At 34.6% G+C, this 25,372-nt stretch overlaps 2 protein-coding genes across 2 annotated transcripts; both read left to right on the forward strand.

Annotated features, from left to right (window-relative positions):
* The first annotated feature begins 6,890 nt into the window (after positions 1 to 6,890).
* Positions 6,891 to 10,861, forward strand: LOC116014201 (deSI-like protein At4g17486). The gene is made up of 4 exons (XM_031254205.1): positions 6,891 to 7,232; positions 9,822 to 10,109; positions 10,198 to 10,278; positions 10,443 to 10,861. Exons 1-4 carry the CDS (start codon positions 7,076 to 7,078, stop codon positions 10,583 to 10,585), a joined length of 669 nt encoding a protein of 222 aa, XP_031110065.1. The 5' UTR covers positions 6,891 to 7,075; the 3' UTR covers positions 10,586 to 10,861.
* Positions 10,862 to 24,416: 13,555 nt separating this feature from the next.
* Positions 24,417 to 25,214, forward strand: LOC116030019 (ethylene-responsive transcription factor ERN1-like). The gene has a single exon (XM_031272141.1). The coding sequence runs from the start codon at positions 24,417 to 24,419 to the stop codon at positions 25,212 to 25,214; it is 798 nt and encodes a 265-aa protein (XP_031128001.1).
* Positions 25,215 to 25,372: the final 158 nt, after the last annotated feature.

Here is a 25,372-nt window from a genome sequence, read left to right on the forward strand (position 1 = left end):
TATATATATATATATATATATATATATATATATATATATATATATATATATATATATATATATATATATATTTCCCTTCACAATTCTATGGCTTTTATAGGTCAACATACGCTATGGTTAGAGGGCATGTTACTCACCCCAGTGTTGCAAGCCATCTTTTCCCCCTCTTCACAAAGCTTCTTTAACCACTTATTTAAGTTGCAATTATTTAATTCGTAGGTAAATTCATATGTATTCCATTGTTTTCTAGTGTCAAATAAAACAAAATTGATTATTAATCAATCAATAGTAGCAACTCAATTTTAAAACAATTTGAGCTAAAATTAATTAAGATTATATCAATATTTTAAACTTTAGTCCAAAATAATTAATTTAAAAAATTGATTATGATAATCGCAACAAGTATTTACCTTTAAAAAAGAGAATAAACTAATAAAACAATGGAAGTGTTTGTTTGTTTGGTGAAATAAATGCAACAAATAAGGATGAAAATGAGTGAGACCCCTCTACAGGATTCTATGGCATGACCTAGTTTGGGCCTAGCGTAGTCTAACCTATTTAGTAAAAATGTTAGGCTTATGCTTATTTTAAAGTCTATTTAGCTAAATAGGCTTAGGTCCAGAGATTTCAATTTCCCCATTCCTGGTGGGGATCCCATATCCCTCGCTCCCGTGAATGAGGAAAATTCGATGAATGGGGCCAGGGATTGGTAATGTTTTAAATTCCCTGTCAGGGACGGCAATTGGGATATCCCTCCTCGCCTCGCACTGTCCCTAATTTTTTAAATAATAATAATAATAATAATAATAATAATAATAAGGTTGTAGATATATTGTATTGTATTTGGATATTGGATGTGTTATATTTTGTATGAAAACTATTTAAATAATATATTTGACATTTTAATTGTTATTGAGAATTAATGAAGATTTAACTATTCTAAGATTAAAAATTTAATATTTAATGATTTCTTTACGTAAATATTGTGAATACTAGTTTGACTATTATTAAAAAAACACTAGTTTAATTGAAGTTTGACGAGGACGAGAATTTCCCGCTCCTGAAAATTCCCTACGAGGATGGGGATGAGGAAAGATTTCTGATCCCCTACCGGGATAGGGACGGGGATGGGAACGAGGATCGAGGTGGGGTTTCGGGGACGGGGTATACTCCTTGCCCCGACTCGACCCGTTAAAATCCCTACCTAGGCCTATATGTAGAAGGTCTAGCCAAGTCTATAAGTCTGGCCTATTTACTTATATATTTACTATTAAATAATTAATGTTTAAAAAAGGGTAAAAATGGAAATAAATTAAAATACCTATTCCTGATGGATCAGTAATAGGCTAATACCAGGGGGGTGCTGGTAATAGCTATTACCCTTACAAGGGTAATAGCTCATTCCCAGGAACAATGTTCCTGGGAATACAAATGTTTACCAAACAACGGAATAGACTATTACTGGGAATGCTATGCCATTCCCTGTCTATTCCGTGAACCAAACATCCCGTAATAGTAATTGGCACAACTACCTTGGTCACTCTCCCTTAAGAATATTGTCCAGTGTCTATGTCACGGACATTTGGGGGTCATCCCCCGTTCTATCTGATGAGGGCCATCATTATTTTTTTTTCATTTTTATTGATTATTAATCTTGGTATACGTGGTTTTTCCCATGAAATTAAAGACATATATCCATACAATTTTCCTTAGGCTTCAAGTAGTGGTCTTACTCCTTGTTAGAATGTAATATCATTATTGTAAGGACCTAGTCATGATATCACGGGAGAGGTTGTAAGCATTGTTTCTTCTGTAAATAGGAGTCTTATTTGATCACATCTACGCAATATATTTTTCTAATAATAATAATAATAATAATAATAATAATAATAATAATAATAATATTACAATTTTTTCTTAAGTTTCAAGCACTCGTCTTACTCTTTGTTGTTAGAATGCGATATCATTGTTTATATTGTAAGGACCTAGTCGTGATATCACGGGAGAGGTTGTAAACATTGTTTCTTCTATAAATAGGAGTCTTATTCGATCAAGTCTAAACAAAATATTGTTCTAATAATAATGATATTATTACAATTTTTCTTAAGTTTCAAGCAAGAGTCTTACTCCTTGTTAGAATGCGATATCATTGCTTATATTGTAAGGATCTAGTCATGATATCAAGGGAGAGGTTGTAAGCATTGTTTTTCTATAAATAGGAGTCTTATTTGATCACGTCTACACAATAAATTTTTCTAATAATAATGATATTATTACAATTTTTCTTAAGTTTCAAGCACTCTCGTCTTACTCCTTGTTAGACTGTGATATCGTTGCTTATATTGTAAGGATCTAGTCATGATATCATGGGAAAGGTTGTAAGCATTGTTTCTTCTATAAATAGGAGTCTTATTTGATCACGTCTACACAATATGCTTTTCTAATAACAACAATAACAACATCTTGTTTCTTGCATTGTGATCTCTTTATTCCGAGCTAGTTTTCACACTTGGCTATAAATTTAAAAATTTAGTTTCATTAATTTAGTATCAAAGTTAGAAACTATTTTATTTTTTTCTTCTATAAATAGGAGTCTTATTTGATCACGTCTAGACAATATACTTTTCTAATAACAACAACAACAACATCTTGTTTCTTGTATTGCGATCTCTTTATTCTGAGCTTGTTTTCACACTTGGATATAAATTTAAAAATCTAGTTTCATTAATTTAGTATCAAAGTTAGAAAGAATTTTATTTATTTTTTTATTAAAAATCTAGTTTCATTAATTTAGTTACAACTAATTATATTACATTCTAGTATCTGTTCAAACATACTTTCTCAATCTATTGAAGCATAAAGTGTTCAAACATACTTTCTCAATCTATTGAAGCATAAAGAGTCAGTATTGCCTCTACTGAGACTCGAAGAGGCTCAAACTCATGACCTCCCATATGGGAGAATCATTACTCTACCATCTGCGCACAAGGTGCTTGGCAGAAACAATTTTATTATTTCTCTAATTTTTAACTAAGTTTAAAGGTTGCAAAAAAAAAAAAGTTTAAAAAGTCCAATTGAACTTAAATTGACTTGACAACATCCTAAAATTTTTACTACTAAAATTGTGTTTAATAAAGTTTCCAAAAAAAAAATTGTGTTTGATAAGGAAATAAATTGAGTATTCTATAATGATATTTTATACAAGTTGTAGTGTTTTATCGCTGCGACATACACAAGAATTAAAGATGAATTAATTTTTTAATCGAGGTATTATAATAATGCAACTACTATGTAGTGTAATGATATCTCTATTACCATTTTTCAAATAGTGGTCGCATGATCAAATCTTGGTGGTGGAGACATTGATTCTTTGGACTTTTAAATTTTAGTTATAAATGGTTAATTTTAAAATCTTTTTTTTAGTACTACTGACTCTGTTACAATGTAGTATCTGTTTATAGCTACTTTCTCAACCTACTGAAGCACAAAGAGTCAAGTGTTGTCTCCACTGAGGCTCGAACCCACTCCCATCATCTATGTGGAAGTGTTAACTGGGACACCGGGTGCTACTAGACCACAAGGTCTTTGGTAATATCCTCCTCCAAAATTTTCCCGCCCAAAAGTAGGGGCATTTTAGTAATATGGTAATTATTATGATAGAATAATATTAATTATAATTTGTTATAATTCGTTATTAATAATATGGTAATTATTATGATAGAATAGTATTAATTATAATCGGTTATTATGGTAATATTATAATGATCATAATTATAATTGGTAATATTGCATCATCTACCATATATATAGTAATGTAATAGCATAACATTTTTCCATTCCGAAATATGTGCAATCGGGTATTGGGTACTCGAGAGTTACCGCCCACATATTTTAAGACAAACAAATTTACTTATGATTTTTAAAAAATTGTTGATGCATATGGGTGAGTTTTATTGGAGGGAATTTCACGTGTAATTTATATTTTAGTGATGAGAACAAAAATACTTCATATTTAGTAATTAGCTTTGTATAGAGAAGCATTTTTCTTTCAATTGCAACTCCATTAATCTCATTTCTTAGCATTGGCAGTCAAACATTATTTTTAGTTGTTGTCTATATTATTTAATTATTACAAACTGATGTGATAGCAGTCTAGCAACTATAGTGTTACATTAGTTTTATTTATGTGATTACATATTGATTCTACACTCATGCATCATTTTATTTGATTACAGAGTGCTTAACAACTGAACTTATTACATATTATTTGATTTTTAGTAATAATATAATTAATAAAAAATTAAGTCAATTAAATATGTGTATATAATAAGAAGAAGAAATCATACCCTATATATCTATATACTTTCAAATCAATCAATATATAATTATATATGTACGTTAGGCAATTAGGAATTATTATAATTATATAATTAGGAAAACTGTAACGAATATATATATTTATGCATATAGTTAATATTTAAATATCTATAAGGAATTTATTCCCTTGGACTTCAATATTTTTTTGCAGTTTATATCGCTTGGTATGAGCTCGAAGATACTTAAAGAGGTTCTGCTTCAACAAAAGGTAAATGAGGAGGAAGATGCTCGATAACAGAACCCTAATGGTTTAGTTTATGGAAGAGCGTAGAAATGCGATCGAGGATGATGACGATAGTGATTTTGATAATTTTGTAGGGTTTTATTTAACTCATAGTCAGTATGTTGACTTCGAGGTTTGTACATGCCATTCAAGTTTCTATGTTTTTCTTATACAAAGCTATAATTGTAAATTTATATTAGGCAATTATATTAATATAATTAATTATTAAGGCAAGTATAATTTATTTTGTACTGTGGACAGATTATTTTTAATAATTTTGATTTAATAATATTATATCTTAAATTATTATATATTATTAGTAAAAAATAAATCATGCATGCCTTAATAATTAATTTTTAATATTATTGCCTAATAATTATTTATTGTAATTCTCTTCACCTTTTTCAGTGTAATATTATTGACACAAAATAAATTATACTTACTTTTGTATAATTATTTTTTAATTTAATTTCTTAATATTTATTAACGGTAATTATTCTGGTAATTTTTCACTTTTTTGTGTATTACGGTAATTTTATGGTACTATATTTCAAAATTGTGGCAATTTAATTAATATTTATTATGCTAATTTATGGTAATATATTTTAATATTAATATAGAAAAATATTATAATTGATATAGTTAATGAAATATAATTAACTTCACTGAGAAATATAATATTTCTTCCGTGGCAATATTTTTAGCAATTTCATTACATTATAATCAATAAAATATCAAATATAATTAAGGAAATGAAATTATAAAAATAACAAAATATGTGTTCATAAATATTTAGATTTTTTTAAAAACATATATATGATGATATGCACTACATTAATCGTACAAAATTTAAATGCTAATTTTTTAATTTCTAAATGTAAAATTTTAATTATACATCTATCAATATAAATTATAATTAATCAACTGTTGACTTTTATTGCTTCAATAGGTTGAGAAAGTAGCTAGATATATAATGTATTATACAATCATATAAAGAAATGCATCATATTATAGTTTAGAATTATAATATATTATCTATTTATAAATACAATTAGGAATAAATCAACTTAATTATGTGAATTTTTTTTTATATAAAATTAGAGATTATATTAACCATACAAGACTTAAATTTAAATTTTGTGTGTTATGAAAATAGATACTTGACCAAATATATAAAAGTCAAACTATATTATTAAATTATATATTTAACATCTTTTTATTTTATTTTTCTATTCTTTAAATTTAAATTCATAATAACGATAATTTTTAAATATTGATTGAAAGTATAAAAAGATTCTAATGAAAATGGAAACGAAAATTAGGCAAATTTGAAAAGGAAAATGATATTACTAATTGACTGAAAATTATTTAATTTTTTTAAAAAAAATTAATTAGACTTTCCTTTTGAAAACTTTAAATTATTTACTTTAAAAAGATTAATCAAACATAGGTTGTTTATTTTTTTTTAATAATAATTACAATTAATTCATTCAAATATGGAGGAGGAAGAAAAAATTAAATGTGATATGGTGAAAATGAACATAGTTAAGGTATAAAACTATAATTGCACATATTTTAGTGTAATTGAGTAATAATAATTGCCTAATAATTATAATGGTAATTAAGCTAAACATGGGTCATTTAATTTATTTTTATAATACTTATAATTAAATTATTTCTCATTTTTCTATATTTATTTTAATAATAATATAATATAATTACATAAGTCATATTACATATCGATCTTTTAAAGATAATTGTAGACAAACAAGTCATATATTATTCAATTAATTGAGTAATACTTTTGCACTAATCTTATAATCAAATAAATGTACAAGTTTAATATTAGAATTTTTTATAATTTCATCTTTATTTTTATTATCTAAATATATAATAAAAATTTTATCCGTGCATCGCACATGTAATTGGACAATTATTATTCGCTCTAATTCAAGAAAGTAAAACATTAAAAAACATAATCGATCCAACTAATTTCATCAATTACGTTATATAATATTCGATAATATAATTTATATAATTGTATATCAATCCAAATATTCTGAAATTATTATAACAAATTTATTCCGTGCAACGCATGAGCGAAAATACTAGTTTTTTATTATAATAATTGCAACAAGTACTTAATTTTATCCATCGATAAAGTAATAAAATCAAGGGAAAGGATTGTTTGGTTGGTCAAATAAATGCTGCAACAAAAAAAAAAAAAAAAAAAAAAAAAAAAAAAGTCTAAAACCACAGGCCTAGAGTCTCCCCATTTTGCCCTTTCCATCTTCCCTTTCACGATTCCTGTCTGTTCTTAAAGTTCTCTCTGGAGCCCGGCTGGAGTGAATCATAGACCCCACGTTTTCAAAGAGAAAGAGAAAGAGAAATGGAACAAAAAAAGAAAGTCTTTTTATCATTGCTAGCCTGAGAGAAAGAGAGGGAAGCTTTTCTTTTGTAAAATAAAACAATCAAATGGGTGGAGAGAACTCCTCCAATTCTTGTTCAAATGATTCTTCACTCAATGATAGAAGCTCTGAGACACAAGTCGTATTGAATGTTTATGACCTCTTCCCTCTCAACCACTACACCGTGTGGTTTGGCTTTGGCATCTTTCATTCTGGCATTGAAGGTAAGCACATCAACAATCAACTCAACTACTTCGTGTGTTCATTTTTTTTTTTTTTCTAATTCTTGGTCTTTTTGGTCTGGAATTCATTTTCTTTATTTGAAGTGATCTTGTTGTTTGAGGAGTATGCTAGATGGATTTGAGATCTGGGTCTAGGTTATTTCCATGGATTTTTGAGTTTTAGTTTGTTGAATTGAAAGTTGATTTTTTATTCCTTCTTGCCTTTAGCTCATTGATTAGTTTAAGTTAGGTCTCATGACAAGCTAGGTATTTTGGTGCTACTTATTTGAGTGTAGGGCTTATTTGAGGTTATTTCAATGCTCTTGTTCACTTCTGCTTTGTATTCTAGGAGATGTTCAATATACTGCAAGGTTCTGGCTCTTAGACCACAAAGAAATGAATTTATGAAAAGGGGGATATGAAAGATGGGAGCAGTGTAGATTGCAATGACATTCTTTTCAGCTTGTACTAGTTCATTATGGTGCATTGAATGCATTGGGACTTATTGAAGTTATGTTGGAGAAGACTAGTGGTCTCAGTGTTTATGACTGTTTTATGCTATTTTAGACCAATCTTCAAGTTGCCACATGACTTACCCTTGCGACTTTGGTACAGAGATCTACACACTATTGCCCCAGGAATAGTAAGAATGGTCAAGAGCAATTATTGATGTGTAAATACGGAGTATCAAAAATGAAGTGAAGCAATAATTAATATGTAGTTTGACTTAACAAATATCCTCACAAAGTGATCCTAATTCTTCCCAAGTGCTTAGGTTTTCTTTTGTTTTGTATATGCTATCTCCTTGAGTTTTTACACCGTTGCATACGTATGTGTCACTAGACTATAATCCTTTGTTTTAGCCCCTTTTATGTAAGTGTGCACAACAAATATGTTGGCGTAAACTTATCTTTCAAGCTCTTGAAGGATTGGCTCTTTTAATCTATCCTTGTGGACCTATATCTTCTGAGTTCCATGTTCTTTTTATATTTCTTTCACCATTCTTTTCTTTTTTACTGAATATAAAATTATAAATTAGTCATCTTAGCAGAAAAGTACTCTAAATAGTTATTGATAAAGTAAGCATAAGCTGCACTTTAGGGCTTAGGATACTTGTGTAGTCGTATTGCTTTACTGATCTTCTAGATTGTCTAGATACCAGAAATGATTGATGGTTTTAATATCCCAGCTTTAGAGATCTTAATGCAACTTAATACTGCATGCTAAGGTGATAAGATTAGAAGGTTCCAAGGTACGGTTTTGAAGAAAGTCACGATCAAATTCTGCAATAGTTGAGACTTGAGACACTCTCTATGCACGTGAGAGATATACTTTTATCTTCCACGAGCAGAATGGCAGTTAAGATGTGCCAAAACACCGGGTTGTCTGGTGCATAAATTAATCTTAGATAGATTAACATGGTTATCTCCAAGAACTAGTTGAGAATGAAATCAGCCTGGTGTGATATACTTGTGGCCTATTCGTTTTGTATTAGTGTAAAATATTTTACGCTTTACTAGTTCACATGATTGAAATGCACTTCATTTGTTCTTAAAGAAAAACTCAATATTACACCTATAGCCTATAGGCATAAAATGCTTTAGACTGAAAGTTATATAAAATGTTCTACTGGTGTTTCTCACTTTTTTTTTTTTTTTTTTTTTTAAACTCCAAAGATACCCTATCAAATACAAACCTCTTATTTCAACCCTAATATATTTGTCTTTTTTCATGGCCAACTTTGGCACGCTGCCATATCTCGTGCTGTCCAAAGCCAGCATTTCATTGTCTGAAGCCAAAACCGTTATGGAAACCCTAGCCACTGGTTATTGATTGAGCCACTATTCCTACCATTTGTGGTCTCTTCTCAGTCGCTGTGGCTATACTGAACACAATAGCGAGTTTTCCAAGCAAATTCCACAGACGAGTTGCAATTTCCATAGTTATATGCTTCTCTGTTCAATCTATAGTCACCAATAAGATATCAATTTTTGCCTAGTTTTTCAGTCTTTCAATTCCATGAATTTTCTGTAGCAGTTCCCAGAGGATTTAGGAGCAGGGCACTCTTCTCCTATTATTTTTGGCTTTTCTTTACATGGTTAGGATAATTTTCAATTTTGGAACAGTTAATATGTTGTCAGTCTGTTTCTGGAGGAGATACAAGGAAAATGGAAATAAACTACCTTAGAGGGCTAGAATCAATATGGTTCCTTTTTCTAGATGCTTAATAATATCTTCACTTCTGTTGCGAACATGGGAGCCATCAATGATTGAGCTGCTAATAAATTTTGGTGTCATAATTTTATATTGATCAGTTTTTAGAAATTATTAGATTATATTATATTAATTATTTTAGTTGTTTAATTTGGGATTTAAATAGATTGTGAGTTAGATTAATTTTACTTTTGATAGACTTTCTCTAATTGCATGGTGATACACATTCATTTTCGTGATGCATAGGCCTAGAAGACACATACACATCTATATAGCAAAATAATTTTTTTTTTGTTCAGTAGATTTATTTTGTATGTTAATTGCTGTGTTTACTTATTCAACATTCTCTTTATGTGTGTGATATTGCAAAATTTGCAGTTCATGGAATGGAGTATGGTTTTGGAGCGCACGACTTCCCGTTCAGCGGAGTGTTTGAAGTAGAGCCTAAGAGCTGCCCCGGTTTTATATATAGATGTTCAATCCCGCTAGGTCGTATTAATATGCCTGTTTCTGAATTCCATACTTTCTTAGAAAATGTGGCTTCTGAGTATCACGGGGACACCTATCACCTTATCTCCAATAATTGCAATCATTTTACGGATGATATGGCTAACAGACTGACGGGGAGGGGGATTCCTGGATGGGTGAATCGGCTAGCCAAGCTTGGTAAATTATCTCTTCCTGTATATTCTCTGTTGATTTCTCATTTTCCTTCTTTTTCTAAACCGATGTTGTTGTTGTTGTTCAATCTCAGGTGCTCTATGCAATTGTCTTCTTCCCGAAAGCCTTCAAGTAACAACAGTTAAACAGGTTCCCGAGTATCATCTCTATACAGGTTATCTTTCATCTCCTTATTCGATATGAAAATTTCTGCCCGCTCTCCCCCTTCTCCCCAGTTTGATCAACAAAAAGAAAAACATCTGAGTGGTCTGGTGGATGAGAATAACAAAATTTTTCTTCCAATGCGGGGATTAATAAATTCAATTTGTTATTTACCAGACGAAGATGGGAGCGGGTCTCTCTCGACTATAACACCCCACAGTCAGGAACGAACTGAAAGTGATGACGGCGATCAAGACAAGCACTTGCTATCGCCAACCGGGAGCGGCGTGGTGTCTCTTGTAAAGGAGGTCCCCAGGTGAAGGGGTTGGTGTCTAGCTGCATATCTATATATACATATATATATATATATATTTGTGTGTTTTGGAAGCCTTGATTCTTTCTTTCTGTGGGGTTCAGTATTTTGAGTGTTGGCTGCTTGATAAGATGTGTGGTGTAGATTCATTGACAGAACAGTTGCTGCAGATCAACAATTTATTTCCTAGTTTTTTTCATTGTTATATTGTCATTTGCTTTGTTTGGAACATTATTGTGTCATTTAGTGAGAAGCTTTTGCAACTGCAACAATTAACTTTTCATCTGTTATTTGCTCTGAGAGCTTCAAAACCATTAATCAAACTAGAATAATTCCTTTATTCAAATCAATGGCCTAAATCATAATTGTAATACTATTAAAGGATATTTGATCATAATTAGTAGAAGCTACACATTTTCTTATCTATTCTCTCCCCTCCACATGAAAAACTCTGATAAAAAACACAATATTTATGACCAATGAGATGCTAAAAGAGCATTAAAAATTTACTTATCCGTCTCATTTTACCTGTCCTTTTTTTAAAAATTATTTTTAAATTTGATTTGTTGTGTTTTATAATACTTTTACTGTGTGAGTTATATGGTTATTATGTATTTTCTATTTGTTATATTATATAGTTTGTTATTAGTGGTTATGGTTTAGTCTACAACTATAATCAGTAGAATAGGAGAGTTTTTAACTGCCTATGATAAATTTTGTATACTAGTACTAATTTAATATTATGAAAAATTGATAATTGGTCCACGAGTATCAATTTCTTAGTACAAATGGTCATTTTGGTGAAAAATGGGTTGTTATGCCGTGGACCTGGGTCAACATTCACATACACTATACTCTACATTCACACTTTGTAAACTCCACATTCACACATTACAAGATTATATGTTTAGTAACTATATTACCACTGTTATGCATTCACACATTCAAAACTCTATATTCACAGGTCCTATACTCCATATTCACAACTTGAGAACTCCACATTCACACATTACAAGGCTACAAGTTGCTAGAACTTCTTAACTCTATTACAGATTCACACATGCATAACTATACATTCACGATTTCTATACTCCATATTCACAATTTGAAACCTCCACATTCACACATTTCTGGGCAACTCTACATTCACACAATCATAAATCTACATTCACGATTTGAGTTAATTATCGATTTGGTCCCTCGACTATTGAGATTTCACCACTTTGGTCCTCAACAATTTTTCTTGCCCAATTTAGTCCTCGACTTTGAAAAAATTAACCAATTTGGTCCTCCGTTTATTTTACCATTTGATATCCGTTAAATCGGGGTAATTTTCACTATAGTCAAGGGACCATTTCAGTCAAAATTTATTACCGAAATGGTCCCTTGACTATAGAAAAATTACCAATTTGGTCCTGATTTAACGGCTGTTTAACACCAAAATAAACGGAGGACCAAATTGGTTAATTTTTTCAAAGTCGAGGACTTAATTGAGCAAGAAAAATTGTCGAGGACGAAAGTGGTGAAATCCCAATAGTCGAGGGACCAAATCGGTAATTAACTCTTCACGATTTCTATACTCTACATTCACACTTTGAAACCTCTACATTCAAATATTTTTGGACAACTCTATATTCAGCAATATGTTTACTAATTTTTATTTTTTTTTAAAAAAAAGAGACAAAAACGACGTAGTTTTGGACCCAGGTCCACCTTGCAAGGTGGACCTGGGTCCACAGCATAATTTGCCATGAAAAATTGATTGAGATTTCATCAGAAGGACCATCTGCACCAAGAAATTGACACTCGTGGACCAATCATGCAAGTTTTGAAAATTATGGATCAATATTGTTAGTGTCAAAATACTTGTGGACCCAAAAGTGCGAAAAACTCTTTGTGACGCCATATAGTTCTGTAACAAAAATTACTAAATTGTGACAATAATTGTATTGACTTCAAGTTTTGTCACTAATGTTATGATAATTGTGATGAGTAGTTATTTGTTACAATGACTTTATCACTATAATTAAATAGATGAATATTGTGAGAAGTTATGTTGTAATAAATGTTTCCCATTGAAATTGCATTCAATTTGGTGCCAAAATAATTTGCTGTGAACTAGGTATTATATATTGTTGCCAATTAAAATGCAACTAGTCAGTGACTCTTAAAATAAATGTAATTGTGAAAATACATTTTGTAATCACATATTTTTTAAACTTTCTTTTTGTTACAAATAAGTTCACTATCACTTATAGTACTAATTTGCCACATTAATTGTTTGGAAATAAAAATAGAGTATATGTTTAGTGCCCAACAATATATTTCAAAAAGATTTATTAAAATTAACCACTCAAATTCAAAATATGAAAAGCAAAGTATTCAAAAGTTATAAATAAATTAAAAGTTCATCTAATACTCAGCCATCATAATCATCACCAGCTTTTTAATCTTGAATTGTTGGATCTATCTCATCATCATCATTAATAAAAGTATCTTCATCACTATCAATTTCATCTTCTTCGATATTCATAGTATTAATTCTTTAACTCCTTTTTGATAATGTGGCAATGATCTATCTCTAAATTTTATTAATGGCGGCCATTATCCTAAAACAAAAATTATAAAAAATAAATTATCAATGACCTATATGTGCATAGATGTTCCCGTTGTCATCCTATTCATAGACATAGATGCTCACATTAAAGCAGTCGCTATTTTGAAGTCTTCAACAGTTAAACACTTAATTGCAGCCAAAATATTTTTACTTCCAATTGAAACATAAGAGATCATCAAATACGGAAGCTATTTAAGAAAAAAATTCATAAATTAAATTGCTTCTTTTCAATACAAATGTTATTCCTTATTGTTATTCATCAAAGAATACTACCAAAAAATTAATTATTTAAAATATTAAGTATGCTCAAATATTCCATATTGTAAGTTGAAACTATAAGCTAGCTAATTAAAACATACTAATATATACTTCAAATAAAATAAAATATATTTGGCTAAAGATCTTGTGGTCAAACGGCCTCTCCCAAATGGAAAGTCATAGGTTTGAGTTTCAATGGAGTCAATGTTGACTCGTTGGACTTCAATAGATTGTACATGTAATATGGTATATTTATTTGACAAATTACATTATATAATTTCATTAAATAAATAATCCTATGATAAAACATGCATCTACATACTATAATTCATTTAACATTTTATAGGAGGGAAAAGAATGATTTTGTGTGTCTGGTGAGGGTTAAAGAAACACTAACAGGCAGCGTTTACGAGAAGACGTTGTATTGGGTTTTGGCCAGGTCGTTATCCCTAGCTAATTAACCTTTAATATATTGTTTTAGTTTTTTAAACTATTCCTATTTGGATTATTATGTATATAATAGGGCTACTATTTTGCCTCCAAGTGGCACAATTTCGTGCCTTGATTTCTCACCTTTGACTCAGTTACTTCAAAATTGATCATCAAGAATTTTTATCTTTTTTACAGTTCAAATTTTTCGATTTCATTGGACTATATCTTGAACTCACTCTAGACACATGAAAAAGTAAATTGAGTTAATATAATTTTAAAAAGTTATGCCAAATTGTTCACTTTTACACACAAAATCCCATATATATATATATATATATATATATACCATGATCAGGTGTGGCCTGATCATTAGGTGTGGCCGTGCGGTCTATTTTCAGCCATTAGATCATATCAACTCATTAAATCAACGCTCAATATATATATATATATATATATGATGGTGTAAATGTAAACGGGGGTACGGATTTACACCACGTGTTGTTTGATTGTGTATGATGTAGTGTATGGAGTGTGTATGTTTGGGGAGGAAAGCTATGGTTTTCTCCCGGAGAAGATGAGCCAAGAACAAGAGAGAGAGAGAGTGAGAGTTGAGTGATGAATGGAGTCAGGATCCCGAGAGGCAAGGGATGAGAGGGTGCCATTACAGTGGAGGGTCAGGTCCTTTATATAGAAATAGGACCTGACCCTTCAGGAATATAATATTCCCCAAAGGTCACTTGCCCTTTAACAATTTCTAAGGGACACCCGACATTTTAGGGGTACAACAATACACGGACTATACACATTGTATTTCTACAGTAGTCCCTGGGGGTATTTACCCATCACAAGTCCCCCACTTCTTGAATCTGCGAGAGTCATCAGGTTCGAGAAGTAAAAAGTGCTCCGGGCGGCCAACTTGTTACAAGCAAAGTCTCCCCGGTCTGAATGCCTTAATAGTCTGTGATGAACCCCTCAAGTCTGAGTTGAGCATGAGGGGCGTGATTTACGCTGGTTGCCTCGTTAAAAACCTTAGACTAAGAAAAACCCTATGGGAAAAAACCTAGCTAAGGGAAAAAGAGTACAACCAAAAAGGCGTAATCATTTAAAGACTATAAAGGGGGCTGTCTTGGTTTTATGCAGCTTGATCAGCTTTTCTAGGTTGAATCTCGAGTGATTCTTCATGTCCTCTAGTGATTCTTCATGTCCCGTGAGCTTTTTAGAAATCCTGCAAAAAATAAGATAAAAAATGCAAATATGCATGTAATGCATGCCTATCCTGATATGCAAATCCTAAGTTAGTTCCTAACTCCTGCCTATCCTGATATGCAAATCCTAAGTTAGTTCCTAACTCCCCTTCTATAACTAAAAATGAACCCTCACTCCGAGGGATACCTAACGACTTAATGCACCACTTTGGGGTTGTGCGGGCACCCAAAGCCACTATATTGCGCAAGATTTTTTGTGCTAAAGGCATCTTTTTTACCGAGCTGGTGCTTTGACGACCACAGGGGTCTCATCGCTGAGTAGCAGGATTTTTATAATTACTTTTTTGCGACCACAATGGTCCTTTTTTTCTTTGTGCGAAGGGCATCTTTTTCACCAAGCCGGTATTTGGGCGACCTTTTTGGTCTCATCGCGGGAGCGCGGGATTTTATTTATTATATTTTTTTGCGACCACAATGGTCCTTTTGCGACCACAATGGTCTTTTTTCAAGTGCCATGACGAGGCATGTGCACAATCAACCGGGTAAATCCGTGCAGGTTGATCAAACCCCAAACGGAAGAGCCGGAGATTTTTTCAAGTGCCATGACGAGGCATGGGCACACTCAACCGAACAAATCCTTGCAGGTCGGCCAAACCCCAAACGGAAGGGTCGGAGAGTTTTTTTTTTTTTTTTTTTTTTTTTTTTTTTTTTTNTGACGAAGCATGTGCATACAACATACTCAACCGGACAAATCCGTGCAGGTCGGTCAAACCCCAAACGGAAGAGTCGGAGAGTTTTACAAGAGTCTCCTTACAAAGAAATTAGGATACAAAAATCTATCATTTCTAATAAGGGACTACAATCTTCATCTTTGGAGTCTTCATCTTCAATAATCTCCACCTCCATTGGAATCTTCATCTTCAATGATCTTGATTCTTGGTGAAATCTTCGTGAATCCAATAATAGGAACACATTAAGGGACTTTTTTTTTAAATATATATAAAAATGTAATGTGGGGGACAAAGTCCCCCACTTTATGAAAATCACATGGGGTAGCCGTGCTACCCCATAGGCCCATACATTTATTTATTTATTATTTTTTTTTTTACATAGGTGTGGGGTGATAGCAGCTTGTCCCCCACATGCATATTTAATAATAATATACATTAATATTAAAAAATGAACAAAGCTCCAGCTCATCATCTTCCCCATTTGTCCATTCTGGTTCGTGACTTCGCGGAGGGAGAGAAAATGGCGCCGACGATGAGCTGTAGCGGTGAGTGGAGGCGGTGTTTGAAGATGGTGGCCACCGTTCGTCGCAACTCGCCACCGTTCTTTCTTCTTCGCAAAACGGAGCCGACGCCGCTACTGCTTTCGTCCTCGTCGGATCTGCTGCGTCGCCGGAGGTGGCGGTGGCGGTGGACCGCGGCTGTGAGCAACGACGCAGTGGACGTCGGTGCTGTTGGAAACGACGATGACCTTTCTCTTTCTCCAGCTTTGGCGAGCACCGACGCGGTGAGTTCCCGGTGGTGGTTGGTTGGTGATTGCTGTGGTGTTCGCGGTTGGTATTTAGAGGACAACTTGGAGTTCGAGTCGATATGGCGGTGCGGTGGCGAGTGAACGGCGGCTTCGGCGTTTTGCTCCGGTGAGGGAGTGAGAGATACGCCGTGGCTCATCGGAATATGGTCAAAATCCATAATCACCTCCAGTTGTGCTCTATAATTGATGTACTTGATCATATTTGACTGGCTCTATATTCTGATCCACCGAATCAGCGATGCTCAAGGCATATATTGATCTCCAATTTGAAATTCTGTCGGAGTATGCACTAGCGGAGTAACAAAGCTGAGAAGAAGAAAGGTGTTTAACTGTTTATTGTTCTGTTTATTGTTGAATGAAGAAATGAACCAGTACAGAATATATATACAAGAAGTGGGAAGTGTAAATGTACATAAAAGCCCTTGGATATTTTCCTAACAGTAGCTACTTCATCCTCCAACACCCCCCGGTAAGCTGGACATGCAAATCTTTTGTATGTTCAGCTTAGAATGGAAGTGAGAGAGACTGGCACAATTGTTTTTCTCCAGAAATCACACACTGGGCAACTGCTCTCTTTCCAACAGAGGTATGTAGTGAGACCAAAAAAAAAAACTGAACTGCCACCTCATGCACACATGCTTTCTTTGGAACAAAAGACCAAGTTGTTGATTCACAGAGAGAATTGTTAGCACTGTCAAACAAAGAATTTGAAGACTCTTTCTCTGTGATGAGTCCAATAAGAACAAAAGAAGACTTGGGCTTTGCATGTTGCATGCCTAAAACTATGGCCACACTCTCAGAGATCTGCTGCATCCACCTCCAACAATCAATGTCTTCCTTGACAGCATTTAAAGTATCTTTCACCCTAAGTGCCAAAACTTCTCCAGGATCAACTGCACCAGTCACAATTATGACTAAATCGGTTCTATCCTCAGGATCATTTGCCACAAGCAATGAGCATTTGGGATTAGCTAAGGGATCCTTTGAATGAACTGCTAAGCTGCTGGTTGCTAATATTGGAGATCCATAGGCATCGCATGCAAAATCAACCATGGAACCTGATGGATATCCTTCATGTTTCTGGGAGAAAGTGGAGAGCACTCCACGCAGACTGTAACCGAGAACAGTCCTAACTTCCTCTATAGGAGGCAGCCTTGCAGCTTTTTCCTCAAGGCATTCCTGTCCACTTAAAGCACTTCCTGAAGAAATACTTTTGCTATATGAGGCTTCACCATCCATACACATAGGTGTTCCACAGTACAATACATCAACAAACTCAATAGAAACAAACTTGTCTACTGAGTTGTTAAAACAGAGCAGCCTAAAAGCAATTTCGTGTTGAGCATTCTCTTTATCTATAGTAAAAACTCTTGCATTTGCTATTTCCTTGTCAACCAGAAGTAGCTTACAATTTTCATATTCAACAACCACCTTCTCATTGTCAGTAACAAAGTAAACACTACTATGGTGGCCTCTAAAATGAGACATAGAACCACATTCCTGTCCACTTGAACCACTCACAAAGGAAACACTCTCACTATCACAAGCTACTTCTACTGCAGAAATAGCTAGCCTATAGCTAGAATTTAGATTAGCTACAGTCGTGTCTATCCTTAAAAGCTCAACCTTCTCTTTAGTTTCAACATTAAATTCATTAATCTCATCAGTGACTAACTTCAATGACAAACGAACCACTCCTCCAGATATAAACGTGTCAAGATACTTACCACAATCCAAGCTTAGAATGAAAAATGTCGAACTTAGCTTTCCTCCAGGCGACCTCTGTTGATCACTAGGCTTTGCATTACCAATTTGATCCTTAGCAGGAGACGACTGCACGGTTATAGGAATCGCCGGCGTCACAATTGGCGCTTCACGCCGCTTTGACTTGTCGGCAAAACCTGTGCTAACACAACACACAGTTGCAATCAACACACAAAAACCAAAACGAGGTCTGGTTGTTCTCCTCGACATAGGCTATTGGTTGACTAACGAGCACTGTGCTCGTAATTTCTACGGATCTGCTCCGGAAACTCCAATTGAAGGCTATAAACTGGTGATTAACGCTCAAACTTTGAACGCAAACTGAACCAAACAGTGGATCAACGAGCTCTGCGCTCGATCTCTTCACGGATCTGCTCCGTGATGTACGATTAACGAGCACTTTGCTCGAACACTTCGCGGATCTGCTCCACGAGCTACTACTCGCGATGGAAGAGGAGAATCTGAGCCATCGCTGATGATTGACCGATTCAACCGCTCCAACTGATGGATTGAAGTAGAGAAATACCTTCAGCTTTGCTACTCCTTTGCGGAGTAAGGATCCTCTGCGGATCTGTTGATAGAGACGATCGCGCAGCTCTACGATCTTCAGGAGTCGTCTCGCCGGTGTCGGAAGCTGCGGCGGCATGGCTCCCTCACCGGTGAGCTCTGATACCATGTCGGAGTATGCACTAGCGGAGTAACAAAGCTGAGAAGAAGAAAGGTGTTTAACTGTTTATTGTTCTGTTTATTGTTGAATGAAGAAATGAACCAGTACAGAATATATATACAAGAAGTGAGAAGTGTAAATGTACATAAAAGCCCTTGGATATTTTCCTAACAGTAGCTACTTCATCCTCCAACAAATTCCAGTGGGACCATGCGTGTGTGATTGTCGGCCATTTCATATCCCACCATCTCAAAAGTCACTAAAATCCAAACTAGACCATGCCAAAAGATTTATTAAGCTCTGAACAAGTTAACACTTTTCCGTAAAATTCTAATCTTAAACACTAAAGGTGCTTTATTTGCCACATAATAAATCATCAGCAAAAAAGTCTCAAAAAAGTCACAAGAACTTTATCTTGAGCTATGTGTACCCATGTGGCATTCATTATTCACGTGACCACTATCAATTCTCTACCACTCTCATTATTTTTTATATTATTACTTCTTCAAATAATCAAAAACCCATTATAATATTGAAGATGAATCCAAAACCTGACTTCCTCTTCTTCTTCGTCTGTGCACCTGTGACCTAAGGGAGGAAGGAAAGAGAGAAAGATATCGGAAATGTTGATGACACCGGCGGCCGTAGTGGCGGTGGAGTCGGCGGTGTAGAAGCGAAGTTGAGTTGATGGTAACTGCGGTGGTGTGCGAACGACGGCGACGTCGAGCAGGTTTGTAGTGGCGTAGCTTGACGGCGGTGGGCGCAGTGGTTGAGCTCCGTCGGTGGTTGGAGACAACATGACGAGCAATAGTGACAACCGGACGTCTCCGGCGTCAACGTTGATGTTATGACGACGAAGTGATAGCGAAGCAGATAGGTTTCCTCTTGCATTTCTCCCTGTCTTCAGCCGACAGCACCCATTTTCCTCATTTTTTGTTTTATTCAAACATTTTTTATTATCTTCCACATCCTGCAATCACCTTTCCAGACCACTTCTTTTTCTAGTTTTATTTTCCCATTCCAAAACCATTACAATAAAAAAGATTTATAGATTCTGGTGGTTTGGAGTGTCGGGAGGGCTAAAGAGTGCAGCAGCAGTGGCAAGTAGAGATGAGCTCGCCGATAAAGAAAAATGGACGAAAACAATGGAGTTGCGGTGGTTGCTACCAGTCGGTTTCGCCGATAAAGAGAAAGTGAAGACAAAGGTGAGGGTGATGGAGTTTGGCAAGGTTCGCTGGAGTGTTTTGGTTGTCATTGCTCGTCGTGGCGAAGTTGGTCGAGAGAACCTCGTGGTTCTGGCGGTGAGCTTTGCATTGATGGTTGTTGCGAAGGTGGAGGTCGCGGTAGCACCTACAAAGTGGCAATCCAGTTCGTAGCTCCGCCTCTTTTTCTCGCCTGAACTAGAGCAGAAGAACGACTTCTCGACGCGTCGAGCGCATGCCGTGGGTGATGTAGTAGCGGAATATCATTTTTGACGCGTCGGCGAACTTTTCTTCCTTTTTCGGCTATGGTCGCCGGTGTTTGATTTGTAACTCGTTTCCGTGTCGTCGTTGTTGATGGTGGTTGAGGATGGTGAATATCATCTTGTTGATTAGAGGAACACGGCATTTCGTCGCATTCCCCACAGACGGCGCCAATGATGGTGTAAATGTAAACGGGGGTACGGATTTACACCACGTGTTGTTTGATTATGTATGATGTAGTGTATGGAGTGTGTATGTTTGGGGAGGAAAGCTATGGTTTTCTCCCGGAGAAGATGAGCCAAGAACAAGAGAGAGAGAGTGAGAGTTGAGTGATGAATGGAATCAGGATCCCGAGAGGCAAGGGATGAGAGGGTGCCATTACAGTGGAGGGTCAGGTCCTTTATATAGAAATAGGACCTGACCCTTCAGGAATATAATATTCCCCAAAGGTCACTTGCCCTTTAACAATTTCTAAGGGACACCCGACCTTTTAGGGGTACAACAATACATGGACTATACACATTGTATTTCTACAGTAGTCCCTTGGGGTATTTACCCATCAATATATATATATATATATATATATATATATATATATATATATATATATATATATATATGTTACAGAACACATCATTCTACGTACTAAAACGCACCAAAGGACTGATAAAACACACCATTCCACACAATATACCAAATGCACCTATTCACTTAAAATTCATCAATATGCTTAATAAAACACATCATTCTACGTATTAAAATGTACCACAACGTGCCTCATGTCAGATTATAAACATACATTATTTACACATATTAGAAAACATGTGCTAAAATATGCACCATTCTACATATTAAAATGCACCACACTTATTAAAAACACATGTGTTAAAATACACACCATTCAATGTACTAAAATGCACCAGACGACGTATTAAAACACACCATTCCATAACACAGTTATACATCATTCTACGTATGAAAATGCACCATCGGATAGATTAAAACGCATCATTCCACAACACAGTTAATGCACCAACATACATAATAAAACGCACCACAGCATGTATTCAAACGTACCACACTATGTACTAAACTGCACCACACAAATATGCATCATTAGGTACGCATCACCAAAAAACACACCACTAGGTATGCAAATATACAACACATAGTGTTAGCAAATGCACCATTAAGGGTAGGGGAGTTATGGTGCATTATTTTGAGTGTGTGGTGTGTTTTTTGGTGTTTTTGTGTGTTTTCATTGTGGTGCGTTTTTTAACATTGAGTTGTGCATTTTCTACAATTCTCTCCTTTTGCTGAATTATATTGGGTAATCCCATGAATTGGATTTTGGTGGTTGTGGGGAAGGAAAAAAATGTGACAATGACAAAAATATCCTTATTTATTATTATTATTAGTAGTAGTAGTAGTAGTATTTGCACTTGTGCGATCCACGGACAACATTATCATAAGTCATAACTATTTTTTTTTTTAAACAACATTTTTAGTCGTACTCAAAGATTCTCCACTATCTCCAAAAATCAAAATTTTTAAACTCCTTAGATTACCTGCCCTCGAAACATATCAAAAGAGATTTAAGGTAGTACCGATTTTGTACACAAAAGAGATTTAAGGTTGTTACATATATATCCAAAGTCAAGGATCGAACCCTTAACATTTGGTTATTAATAATATAGATGAGTTCTTTCTACTCAACCACATCCCCGAGTTACAAACAATTCCTCCTTTTACAATAAGACTGGATTAATCTTGAATTTATCTCATTGAGCAACAATAATGAGGTGTTGAGGTGGGTTGAAGATTTTGACACTTACCATTTAATTGATGACTTGCTTTAGAAAATCTTATCATTTGCATCTATCATTCTAAGCGTAACTGTGTAAGAATTTAGATTTAACCTATCTATAGTATCTACTCAATATGATATACCACTCAAACCTATAACTTTCTGTTTGGAATGGTAATCGTGATGCCACAAAGTACTTGACCATTAGGATATCATGTTAGAACTTCAAATTGGACCGTTCTTAAATCAATTGAATTATAATGCATATGGAAGATTAAAAGGTTAAATTCAACCAATTAGTTACCTAGCTAGTTGAACCTAAAGGCTGTATAACTCAACAAAACATAGGATTGTTATTTCAATTCCAACTTTGATCCCACCCTTAATCCCAATCCCATGCTCACTGCAACACTAACATTGAGTGGTGCGAACGGCACCGACCGCACGGGAAGGCACGGTCACATTTAAACAGATTTCTATATATATATGATCAAATGAGAAACTATTCTCTCTTGAGAACCTGCGAACGAACATAAATGCACACAAACTTCTACACAAATGCGCATAAACTATTTTACAGGTGAATTTTCTTCATTTTCATATTTATCGATTATTCATAAATTAATCAAAGTCACAACGAATTATCACATGTCAAGTTTTTCCTTTTTTTTTTTTTAGTATTATTAAATCATTACAAACTAATTGATGAATTATTATATACTCCGTGATTTGCCAAGCACCTTGTGCTCAAATGGCATGTAGTGGCCTCCCTCAAATGAAAGGTCATGAGTTCGAGCCTCAGTGGAGGAGATATCGAAATTGACTCTTTGTGGAGATATCGAAATTGCCTCTTTGTGCTTCAACAGGTTGAGAAAAGTATAAATGAACAGATACTACAATGTAATAGGGTCAGTTGTATTCAAAAAAAAAAATATACTCCGTGATTTGCCAAGCACCTTGTGCTCAAATGGCATGTAGGGGCCTCCCTCAAATGAAAGGTCATGAGTTCGAGCCTCAGTGGAGGAGATATCGAAATTGCCTCTTTGTGCTTCAACAGGTTGAGAAAAGTATAAATGAACAGATACTACAATGTAATAGGGTCAGTTGTATTCAAAAAAAAAAATATACTCCGTGATTTGCCAAGCACCTTGTGCTCAAATGGCATGTAGGGGCCTCCCTCAAATGAAAGGTCATGAGTTCGAGCCTCAGTGGAGGAGATATCGAAATTGCCTCTTTGTGCTTCAACAGGTTGAGAAAAGTATAAATGAACAGATACTACAATGTAATAGGGTCAGTTGTATTCAAAAAAAAAAAATATACTCCGTGATTTGCCAAGCACCTTGTGCTCAAATGGCATGTAGTGGCCTCCCTCAAATGAAAGGTCATGAGTTCGAGCCTCAGTGGAGGAGATATCGAAATTGACTCTTTGTGGAGATATCGAAATTGACTCTTTGTGCTTCAACAGGTTGGGAAAAGTATAGATGAACAGATACTACAATGTAATAGGGTCAGTTGTATTCAAAAAAAAAAAATATACTCCGTGATTTAAAACAAACTTAAAATTGACGTAATATTTGAAGAATACCAATTAAAAATATACTCCGTGATTTAAAACAAACTTAAAATTGACGTAATATTTGAAGAATACCAATTCTTGTAAAAGGATGGCTAAACAAAAGACGGTCAACTTTTGGGTGAAAGGTCATATGCACCCTTGGAAGTAGTAAACTCTATGAAACCTTAGACGTCACGGCAAACCCAGTCAGACACCAAACCAAACATTCATTTTACAATCTTGAATTGAGCAGGAGAATGTGTCATCTTTTAACAATATCATTTTCACTTGTATGAAAAAAGAATGTTTCCTTGTCCCCTATTACAACATACACAAAACAACACCAAAAATCACTAAAAAAAAAAAACATTTGAATTATCATAGATAACAATACTATATATACAACTCCCAGTCCCAGCAGCATATATAAATACACCCTCAAGTCTGAATTATTATTATTCCTATACATATATACTCCAACAACTCTTCTCTTCTTGTTCAACTCACTGATCATACATTGCTGTCAATATAATGGAAATTCACTTCCAGCAGCAGCAACATGAAGATGAGATTTTCTCATCGTTACAGAAGGAAAGCGGGTGGAACAAACAACGGCACCGCAAGAACAAGAACAAATTTGTTGGGGTGAGGCAGAGGCCTTCGGGGAGATGGGTGGCGGAGATCAAAGACACGACACAGAATATCAGGATGTGGCTCGGGACTTATGAGAGCGCGGAAGAAGCTGCTCGCGCCTATGATCAGGCTGCCTTCCTTCTCCGCGGTTCAAGAAGCACTCGTACTCACACTAACTTTGAAACGATTGCCCCACCAGACTCGAACTCTCCTTTGGCCTCCAGGATCAGAAACCTTCTCAACACCAAGAAGAGTAGTGCAAAGCTGCAGAGAATTGGATCCTCCTCTATTACAGCTTCTGGTCAAAGTGGTGGCAGTGCTGAAAATCATGACACAAAAAGTTCATCAGATGAGGCTTTGGACTTTGCCTGTGATGATGAGATTCGAGAAAGCGATGATCATGTGTTTGATAACACTTACAAACCTGATGCTACTTCTACGAGTTTGGTGCAGTCATGGAGTTTTGAACAAGGACTGGAATTTGCTCAACAAATGATTGATATAACCAAGACAGAAGGTGAAGGTGAAGTAGTAGTGGGATTCTCAGAATTTGAAAGAATGAAAGTTGAAAGATCAATTTCAGCTTCTCTATATGCAGTGCACGGTGTGCAGGAGTATATGCATATGCAGGCTATCAATCATCCCTCCCGAACCCAAACCCAAACTCTTTGGGATCTCCCACCTTTCTTCTCCTAAACTTATATTAATTCACATATCACTTTCTCTTGTTTAAAACATCTCAATTCAAGAGACATTATCTGTACTACTTTACAATTGGTTTTTATAAATGTAAACAAAAACAAACTTCAGTCACAGCTTTGAGGTAACCAGTAAACCAATCGGAATGGAAAGAT

The sequence above is a fragment of the Ipomoea triloba genome, chromosome 1, assembly GCF_003576645.1.
Source record: "Ipomoea triloba cultivar NCNSP0323 chromosome 1, ASM357664v1".
NCBI classification, from domain to species: Eukaryota; Viridiplantae; Streptophyta; class Magnoliopsida; order Solanales; family Convolvulaceae; genus Ipomoea; species Ipomoea triloba.